The 11,003-nt window shown below is 34.9% G+C and overlaps 1 protein-coding gene across 1 annotated transcript; it reads right to left on the reverse strand.

Moving 5' to 3' along the window:
* Positions 1–1,111: 1,111 nt before the first annotated feature.
* Positions 1,112–10,080, reverse strand: LOC137726108 (esterase-like). The gene is made up of 5 exons (XM_068464982.2): positions 9,813–10,080; positions 4,650–4,859; positions 4,060–4,229; positions 1,743–2,007; positions 1,112–1,377 (listed from the first exon to the last, which is right to left on the reverse strand). The coding sequence occupies exons 1-5, from the start codon at positions 10,075–10,077 to the stop codon at positions 1,112–1,114; spliced, it is 1,176 nt and encodes a 391-aa protein (XP_068321083.2). The 5' UTR covers positions 10,078–10,080.
* Between the last annotated feature and the right edge of the window lie 923 nt (positions 10,081–11,003).

Here is an 11,003-nt window from a genome sequence, read left to right on the forward strand (position 1 = left end):
GCCAGGTTGGTTGCCAATGGGTATACAGAAACATCTGACGTGGACTATCAAGAGACATTCGCGTTGGTTGTAAAGATGAACACCGTACGAGTTTTGTTGTAGCAAATCTTGATTGGCCATTGAAGCAATTTGATGTTAAGAATGGTTTTCTCCATGAAGACCAAGAAGAGGAGGTGCATCGATCTGGATATTTCGACGGGGTATGGTATACATAATTCTTTTGGGAAAGTATGTCAGCTCAAAGAGGCACTTTATGGATTGGAACAGTCACCTCAGACATGAACGTTTACTGAAGCCATGAAAAAAACGTTTTCTCAAGCCATGAAAAAATATGGTTATCACCAAGGGAACACTGAACACACCTTGTTTATCAAACTTAAGGGTGGTAGAGTGACCTTACTGATTATATATGTGGATGATATGATTGTTACAGGTGATGATGTTTAAGAAATTGAGAAATTACAAACGTATTTGTCCTCCGAATATGAGACGAAAGACTTGGAGGTTTGAAGTATTTCCTAGGGATTGAGGTGGCTCAATTCAAGGTATTTACTTGTCTCAATGGAAATATGCACTAGATTTGTTGTCTAAAACTAGTATGTTAGCTTGCAAGCTAGCAGAGATTTCTATTGTGCATAAATTACAAACATATTTGAGTATTTATCCTGATAAGGGAAGATATTAGGGGTTGGCTGGAAAATTGATCTATTTGTCGTTACTCGTCCAGACATAGTTTATGTTGTCAGTGTTGTTACTTAATTCATGCACTCTCCAAATAAGGGTCACGTGGCGGCTATAATGAGAATTTTAAGCTATTTTAAAGTCAGCTCCTAGCTAGAAAGGGTTTTTTTCAGGAAGCATGGATATATGGCTTTAACATTAGGCTATTTCACGTATTGGACTAGAAGATCATTCTGGTGTGCTCCTCAGTCCTCTCGGCCCTATCAAAGAGCAATGGTTTTTTTTTTTCGAAGAAAAAAGACCATTGTTATTTATTTATCTAATGTCCTTAATTCTTAATTTTACTTGAAATGATCGAAGGACCCGGTACAAGGTTTGTATTGACCAGAGAAAAGTTACAACATTCAACATCCAACATTGTTGTAATCAGTTAATCTAAAATAATTCTGTGACATGCTTGTTTGAAGGCAAGGGGTGGATCTGAAAATTCTCCAGTTGAAATTTTATCAAAAACAAACTTGGCAGCTGCCTCAGTATAATGAATGCCATCCCAAATTACACTAGCTGATGGCCGTTTGCATGAACCAACAAATATTTGGCTTCCATTGACTTTAATTGTTGCTCCACATTCAGCACTATTGCTATAGTTGTACTTGCCCCCATAGCCACAACAAGCAACAAGAGGGAGCTCAAACCCTAAAGAAGAATTCAACCAATTAGTACAAGTGAAAATAAATATCAATCCTGGAATTTCTCTACTTAAGCTGATTTCCATTTGAATAGTGCTCAAGGGATCACAATTTTAAGCCCTATTTATATTTTTACGTTTTAAGTGCCAATTGTTGAGATGTAGAATCCTAGATTATTGTCATAATTTTTTAATCGACACATCACATGTCATATAAGATATATTTTGGAATCTATGTGCATAAACCTTACGTGATTGATAATCAACGCACACAAGAATACTATTTCCTATCATCCCCTTGAATTTGCATAAATGTGTAGATGATTGTTGGTCGTTAATACATTGTGCGATATTGACAGGTTGAGTGACTAACCATATTTTATGTGTTCCTTGTAAAGAGAGTATTTGACAGAATAGATATCAACATAAGTGAATGCAGCCAAAGGCAGACCCTTCCTGAGTTGAATTGTGGCCTCCTTCAGTTTGTGGTTAAAATGTTGAGAAACTTCATTGAAAGACTTTGCGCAGCCAACCTCGTCCTTTTGAGCCAATGGGTAATTAGATAAAATGAAAGGGAGACAGCCAGTCGGCCCAGTGTTGTGGATCCAAAATGATCTTGCTCCCAAATCATATATTTTCTACATTTTGTGAGATCACAAAATTAGCATCATCAGTGAACAAAGAATTAAGCAGCAATAAGAAAAGATTGAAAATTTTATTTTGTCAAATCCTTATGTTGTTGAACGCATGGCCACACCAAATTGTATGAGATCGAAGTTAATAAGGTAAATTATATTTTAACCCTGCACGTTTGGGATCGATTTCAATTTCTTACAACATTTTAAAACATTTCAATTTCATACATTTACTTATCATTTTATTTTAATTTCATACAACCGTTAAAAAATCTGTTAAGTTAACCGTTAAGTGATGATGTGGCAAATATGAGGTCTTCATTTATGCTGATGTAACTGCCATATTTGTGCCAAGTGGCTAAACGCTTAATAAAAATTTTAAAATATTAAAATAATTAATTAAAGAAAAATATAAATATAAAATAAAATAAAATAAAACCCAAAAGTCCCTTTCGTCTTCCCCACCCCTTCTCCCCACCATCTCCCATCCCCCATCACCCACCCCCACCCCCCCCCCCCCCCCCCCCCCCCTCCCCCCCACAACCTTCAATCTCCATCTTGCTCCAGATTCGTCAATCTCCATCCCAAAAGTCAAAAACTGAAAAAGTTCCAAAATTTCCCACACTCAACAGAACACAAAGAAATCCAAACATTTCCTACCCATTTTCTTTTCAATTTCCCTCTAACCAAACACACCCTGTTATCTTTCGAAAGAATATGCAAAGCCTATCCATTCAATTTCAAATCCTCAACAACCCAGCAAAACTAAAAAACCAAAAAATTAAGGGTCTGTTTGGTACTCTACTTGAATCCAACTTTTTAAACTCAAAAACAATTTTCAAATTTTAGGTATTAAAAACTTGTTTGGTATGACTATTTTAAAAAACTGAATTCAAGACTAACTAAAAAATATAGGTTATTCTGTAAAAATATAAAAAGTGAGTTTTTAGAGTTTTTAAACTTAAACTCACTCATTTCTTTTCTCTTCCTTCCCCTCTCTCTCTCTCTCTCTTTTCTTCTTTCTCTTCCCTTTTTTTTTTTTTTACTTTTCTCGTCTCTCATCCAATCCACTTTCTTCATTTTCTCGGGTCTTTCTCTCTCCTCTTCCTTTCTATCCGATCCTCTCACTTCTTTCTCTTTCCTTCAATCATCTCTTACTTTCTTTTCTCATCTCTCCTCTTTCTTCCTCTCCTGCGACCTCCTCTTTTTAGATCTCCTTGTCTAGTTTAAGTCGTAAGATTTAAAATTTTTAAATTGCAAACCAATCAAATTTTTAAGTCTTAAAAAAATTGTTTTTAAGAAATATTCTTAAGAAATGTTTTGAGAAATGATAAAAAATATCCAAAATTTTCCCCTCACTCGCCATTGCGAACCACCTTTGTCATTCCTGAACTCTGACATTAAAAGATCAAAATAAAATTTTGTGGACTCGCATCGCAGTAGCAGGGTCCTGACCCACCATCCTAACTCCACAGTTTCGAACTCCAGCGAGAGTGGCAACTCCTCACCCAACTACTTCTGAACAATGTCGGCCTGAATGGGGACAAATTGAACCCAATTTCCATCTTAGAACCTGGCACGCCTCGATCCGCGTCTCCAGCGACGCCTTCTTCGTCGACTCCGACCCAGGCCACTCATTCCAGGCGATTCGGGTGGGGTGGGGTGGGGAGGTTGCGGGTGGGATGAGATCGGGTGGGTTTTTGGATGGGAGGGAGGTGAAGAGAGTGAAGGAGATGGAGGTGGGTTGGGGGAATGGGGTTTTAGTTTTTTTAAAAACAAAAAAAAAATATTTATTTAAATAAGATAAATTATTATAATATTTTAAATACATAAAAATTATTATTTTTCCTACGTGGCACATATTTGATAGTCACGTCAGCTCTTAACGGACCAATGAATGGAAAATGTAACAGATGTATTATATTGAAATAAAATAGTATTTGAGGTATGAAAGTGAAATTTTTTAAAGATGTTGTATGAAGTTGCAATAGACTTCAAACTTGAGTTGGTAAAGTGTAATTTACCCCATTTAATATGACAAGACAAAAAGATTACCTTAATATTTGTTGAAAACATACTGACTATATCAGGAACAGAGGCATTGACTTCATGTATGGTCTTGTTATCAGAGAACCCTTCCCCAAGATCATTCTGACCAATGTCAAATGTGTATAAAGCTTTAGAGAAGTACTCCTCCATGGGCATTAAACTTGCAAATATTCCCCCTACAAATTCATCAATTAAGCTCAATTATTCCCAATTTATTATTTCATTACACTTAAGAATTCATTCCTTGTTGTAAATTACAGACTGAGGTATAGTTACAAAAATGACTAATTCAAAACGCGAAAAGAAAAGTTTACATACGCATGTCAAACTATGATTTGTTTGCACAAAAAATAAATTTTTACATGTAACAAATAAAAACATTTTTCACAATTATTGCGAAGCACTAAAGTTTTATGAGTATAGTCCGGCTCTATTACAGATGAATGTTACCTATTAAAGAAAAAATGTGTCAATATCACTAAGGTTTTGTACTAATGTACTAACATAGTATTGATGCATTATCAAACAATAACAAAGGATACGTTTGTTGAACGTTCGTTGAACGTTATTGCGTAGAATTGGTATTTATACATCACCTTTATGCCTTAAGAGTTGCGATCTGGATTTGAGTTGCAGGAAGTGCATGTACTGTATATTGAGGTAGAAGGGACTAAATCCACCAGCTGGTATGAAGCGATTTGGCAGTCTGATAGTGGAACCTGCAGTGGCAAAGTTTGCCCCATAGGAGAAGTTGGTCCCAAGAGAATCCAGATATGCGCTTAGAAAAGGGTGACCTACACTTTTTACTTAATCACAAAGTTTTATCAGACAACAATTACAACACCAAGTGAGATAATTAAATGACTACGTTTGATTTTCCTTTTGAATTTATGAAATGGTTAATCATAAATTTACCCTCTGAATTTACGGATAGTTTACCTTGAAACTGGTTTTTGTAACTTTGTTTATAAACTTTTAAAAATAAATTCAACTCAACTTTATCCCAATTTTGTTGAGGGAGCAACCCCATTTTTCACCTTGAATTGGTCAAAATATGAGGAATTTCTTACTTTTCGTGGAGGATTAGATCTAATAACTAGAGGTCTATAGCTGACAGATATTGCACACCATCTTTTAACTATTGCAATTCTTTTTTTTGGTAACTGGTCACATGTATTGGACCAATTGGGGCATCGGTCATGGTATACAAGATATTTCAGAGGCTTATAAAGGACTATATGAGATCTTTACAATGTCATGACATACTCAATTATCTATTTATCTAGCTATGTTCGAAGGGCAACATTCACACTAGTTACAAAAGTTGACAAAACTAGCGCTCTTCACAATTCACTTTGGCTAGTTTGGTTTATTTGTCGTAATGGACCGTTGTGCTAAACATCTGGAATAGACAATGAATCGTGAAAAAACTCAACGGCCAAAGTGAAAAAAAAAAATTCAAAACTTTTAAGAAGCAAATTTGTACTTAAACCTTGATTTTGGGCATGGATATATAGCCTAAAGTTCATGGATTCCTGTCTTCTCTAGTGTCCCATGTTAACAATACGACAACATGTGCAAGTTTCTCTCTACATAATATTGTATTATTTATGGGATGTTGTTATGGAGTTCACTACTAGAAAATGTCATTTGCCTAACGAACAAACTTTAATCGGGCAAATAAACTATACCTGATAGAATAAAAATGATGGGCAAAGCTACCTACGTCAGGTTAGCGCCAAGGGAAAAAATTGGCGCATAGTATAGCATCCTTTGCACGACAAACCATTCAGGTTTTGCCGCACAAATGTGTAGTTTATGATTTAGGGTTTAGGGTTTAGGACAATAATACATATTTATTCGGACAACAAGTCAAGTAAAATTCATCTCATTAATGATAATAAGAAACTCTATAATAAAAATAAAAAAATAAATTTTCTTATATAGAATAATAATACAATAATGCATATTTAATTTACAATGTATACATTATGGCTATTGTATTTTATAGTAAGTTTATTTAGTAGTTTAACTTTAAAATCATCAAAATAATTTTTTTCTTAACATGTCAAAACGAGTTATCCATGTGTTACCTGCTTTTAAACTCGTTATTAACGAGTTCTTAATGATTAACCCGATAACGATTCGATTAGTTATCATGTTAACCCGAAATCCGTTATTTTGGGTCGTTTTCATGTCATGTTAACGTGTCGTGTAAGAAATTTTTAAGTCTAACCATGCATTGAATTGACCTGATTATCAAATTCGATGATCTTTTAACCGTTTGAAATTAAACCAAAAAAGTATGGAAAAATAAATAAATTTTACTGAAAATTTAACTTTCCCCCTCCAAACTCATTTTTCCTAGCCTCTAGCCCATCATAAAATATTTATTCGAATAAAACCCAATGATTAGGATCCAACTAAGCAACTTACCAAATTAAGTTTGTGTGTCCGTTTTTATATTTTTTGGATCCCTAATATACCCCATCTAAGCCAGTATGGAAAGTTCTTGTAATTTTGTTTTAATTGATCACGTGCATTGAATTTGGCAAGGTCTTGTAGCCATGAAATATGGTTCTAGATAGAGGAATTAATGTGGATTTTTTTTTTTTTAATTTCGACAATAAATTTCAATTTGAATATACCTAATTTAGTGTTTATTTTCAACAATATCTATTGTTTAATTTTATGAAAATAATTTACCTACTATGAAAATTAATTTATGAAAACAATATCAATTGTTTAATTTTATACCTACAGTATAATTACATGAAAATAGTTTACTTATTATGAAAATTAATTTTTTGAAAACAATATTTATTGTTTAATTTTATGAAAATAATTTACCTACTGTATAATTGCATGAAAAAAATTACCTACTATGAAAATTAATTTTTTGAAAACAATATCTATTATTGTTTGATTTTATGAAAATAATTTACCTACTGTATAATTACATGAAAATTAATGTGCCTACTTTTTAAATTTGTAACAAAATTAATTTACCTACTTCTTTTTATGGTATTAGTATACATAAATGTAGAATATATGTCCGTATATATTTGATCTAATTAGATTTTGGATTGGAGGAGTTCACACAATATAAAAAATATACTAAACAAATTAAATGTCTAGCTAAAAGAAATGTATAAGAGATTTGGTGGCATGATTTTGTAAATAAACACAAATTCATGGACATCTTTTTATCTAACATGATATCATCTTTAAAATTTGGTTTTATTTAGAAGTTATAATATATGTGAGTTTTTGTCTAGAGTTTAAAAGTTGCAAGGATTTAAATCTAAAGAATCCTAAATTTTTTATGTTTTCCTGACGAAATATGTATAGGTCGCTAGGCAAACATACACAATTTCGTCACGCTACATTGCCAAATTCATGAGGCAAACGTAAAAAATCAAAATCAAATTTCCTCACAAATTAAAGTGTTAGAAAATTTCGTCAGGCAAAATTTATTTCCCACTATTTTTTTCGTCAAAAATTGAAATGCGCAGACATGTTTAAGTGACTTTCCCCGATTAATTTGTTTAGTGTTCCCAACGAGCTTTAAAGGTTTAGGAACATGTGTCATAACTTTTAGACTTCCCCCAACGAACCTTTCCGTCGGGCAGGGGTGTGTTGTATTATAATACTGAGAGCCTTCTTCTTCTTCATCCTCGCGGCGCTTCCTGAACTCTATGCTCTCTCTACTCCCTTTCTCTGCTATCTGATCTCTCTCTGCTCTCTCCTATCTCTCTCACAAAGGCATGATCACTCACTCTTTTTCGAATTTGATTTGGTTAATTGTAGGAATTTTATAAATTGTGATTGTGTGATGGGTGGAGGATGAGGTGTGGGGAAAGTGGGTTGCGGGGTGGGAAGAAGGGTCGGGTTTAGGGGACAATGGGGTAGTGGATTGCGGGGTGGTGGGTAGGTTTGGGGAAAGGGTGGGTTGCGGGGTTTTGGGGGGTGGGGGGGATTGTTTTGTGAATTTTGTAGGATTTAAATTATTTAATTTGTAGGAATACTGTGAAATGTCTTGCAGATGTAGCACCTAGGCGGCCGCGATGGAGTTGACGGCTGGCCCCATTACATCTACTTCCATATGCTGAGTGCCCCCATCTGCTAGGCATGTTCACAGATCGGGACGACACGAGGTTGGGCCAGGCCTGCCCCTGCTCGCCCCTTAATGGGAGTGGCTCTCCCCCAGGTTGGATGAGATGATGAGACAAATCTCGGTAAGTATGAAATTTTATTAATTTATTATTTTTATTACTTTTACTTATTTAATGTATATTTTTAACTTATACACTTGTCTTTTGGTGTGTATTTCATGTCAACTTCTCCATGGACATGGAACATCTGGGTATGTTCGGGTACTTAAAGCGGGTGTGGATTGGATAGTAAAGGAGTGGAAGTACAAGTTGCACGAGTACTACTAGACTTGTGCATCTTCTGTTGAGGCTTTTACTGATCCACCCTCAGAGTTTGGGCAATGAACAAGTACTACAAGTACTACTAGCTCTCAGACTACAAGCGGGGCATCTTCCAAACTCCAATGGTTGGAGATGGAGTTAGTGGCCCTGCAATAGCGAGAAGAAAAAGCTCGAGAAGAAATGCGCTTGCGAAATGAAGCACAAGGCCAAAGAGAGGAGGAGTTGAAGCGCTACATTGTTGGGATGGCCTAGGCAATGGTAGCCTTTAGCATTCGCCTCCTCAATCCTCCAATCAACCTTCAGCCGCCATCCGTCCAGCCACCCTAGGAGTGGTTAGTTTAGGATATTTTACATACATTTGTACGAATATTTTAGTTTTAATATAATTAAACATATTTTTTTTTATTTTTGTGATTTTTTTTTATTTTAATATAATTAAAACTATTTTTTTTTTAATTTATGAATATAAAAATAAAAATTTTGCCCGACGAATTATTTTGTCGAGCATGTATTTGTATTTTTTTGTATTTTTCTTTAAATTAGCTGCCCGATGAATTTCCGTCAGGAAAAATATATATATATATTTTTTATCTCCATGTGCCAGAGGAAAAGATGTCTCGGGCTAAGTAGTCAACGTACTTTACTTGATGTTTGTCAAGTAAACATAACGTACCTGACCAAGTATTATATTTTGTCGGGTAAGCATTTGAGCAACGAGTTTTACACAACAGACGTTGCACAACGATATTTCGTCGGGCAAAATAAAAGGCGATGGAACCCTAGTAGGCCCGACGAAATTATTACGTTGGAAAGGGAATTTTTTTTATAGTGATTGTACCAGTGCATTGCTCCCCAATCCGTGAGAAGTAACTATTGGAAAACATATACAAAGTTCATTGGATCCTTTTAACATGGAACACACCAAGAAAACTATGATGTTGGATTCAACAGAAAAGAAATCGGCTCCAAGGGTTTAAACCATAAAGTTCTACCTTGAATTTTACGGGATTCAACAACAGAAAAGAAATTGGCTCCACGGGTTCAAACCATAATGTTCTACTTTGAATTTTATAAACATGTATAAAGATAGCATTCCTCCTGGAAATCTTAATTTACAGTTAGTAAGAGATTTCAAGTTCGAAACAATTAAAAAAACATAATTTTGGCTTTCTTAAAATCAGAAAAAGATAATGATTTACAATCCAGAACAAAGTATATGATGTGTGCTGCCTATGTGAACATGTTCAATAGGAAGAGCGTTGGAATAACACAAAAAGCAGTTTCTCTTAGTGTGAGAAGATTAAGAGATGACCGAATACATACCCAGGAAGTCGATTATGAGGCGGCCATCGGAGAACCTTCCAGTCGGCCTACGAAAAAAGGTCTCGCCGTAAGGAGGGGGTGGTTCCAAAAGGGACGAGGCCAATCCACCAGTATCTGAATTAGAGTCTCCAAAGTTAAAGATGGCGGGAAACTCACAGTCTTCCAAAGCCAAGGCAGTAAAAGTGGTGAAATGTGACTCTGACAAAAGCATGCAAGAGCAAAACAGAGTGATTATAACTTTCATAGCAATTCTTGGTGACTCCATAATGGAGAAAATAATCATACCAAAAGGTTTTTATAGATGATATGTAAGAAAATCCAAGAAGGAACTACTCTTTGTTTTATATAGCGCAAAGAACATCTGATATGGAATTTTTCTTCGGCTTTAATAAATAAAGAACGCGTGACATTTTTTAATTAGATCATATCAGAAAGTCAGTACCCAAAGTATTGCACTAGTAGAAGAACATCATTTAGCTCCTTACAACTAAAGAGATATTCTTCCTTACCTATAAATAATATAGTCACACATATAAATAAGTAACGTGTTAAATTGTTATTTGTTTGCAAAGAAAAACGAATCCTTACATAAAGGGAGCCACATTCTCCTTTATAGAAATGCCATTTCCAAGGTAAATACAATTGCAATATTCTCGATGAAGAATCTGTAAGCCGACCAATCGGTGGACATTTTCAACATTTTTGTCCGTGACTTGTATAGTCCAAACCTAGTAAAAAAAGCATTGATTGGGTATCAAAATTCAGATAGTAAGTGTCTTGATTCTTGACACTCAATGTTCTGAACCTCCCCTCATCAAAAAAACAAAAAAATCTTCAGATGCCATTTTGTTCTATATTGTATAATTTATTATATTTTGTAAATTGTTTTCAGTGAGGAGGAGAATTTTTCAGTAAGGCTGCCTTAGGCGGGAGCTCGCTCAAGTCTAACCATAGCGCGAGAGAGCTGCCGGATAGGGCACCCTTATAAAACCTTTCACTGGATAAATGATGGCGAGAGTCGTGAATAGTATGTTACGAAAGGATCATTGTTTACATGTCCAATGAGGAGTTCTTCTTTTACTTCAAATGATAACTCTTAACAAACTAAGTAAATCCGTTGATAAGGTTAACGGTAAAAATAATTGTTCAGAAATTATATTCTCCCAGAAATTGAAGAGACTAGCAATGGTA

This window comes from Pyrus communis, chromosome 15 (genome assembly GCF_041283825.1).
Source record: "Pyrus communis isolate YQ-2024b chromosome 15, ASM4128382v1, whole genome shotgun sequence".
In the NCBI taxonomy this organism is placed as follows: Eukaryota; Viridiplantae; Streptophyta; class Magnoliopsida; order Rosales; family Rosaceae; genus Pyrus; species Pyrus communis.

What these genes read in the sequence shown, in the direction of transcription:
- LOC137726108 (XM_068464982.2), bottom strand. Translation starts at nt 10,077, where the DNA reads ATGGAGTCACCAAGAATTGCTATGAAAGTTATAATCACTCTGTTTTGC. An exon ending in TGTTTTCAACAAATATTAAG is followed by an intron (nt 2,008 to 4,059) that starts GTAATCTTTTTG and finishes CACAAAATGTAG; the next exon opens with AAAATATATGATTTGGGAGC. An exon ending in CAAGGAACACATAAAATATG is followed by an intron (nt 1,378 to 1,742) that starts GTTAGTCACTCA and finishes ATTCTTCTTTAG; the next exon opens with GGTTTGAGCTCCCTCTTGTT.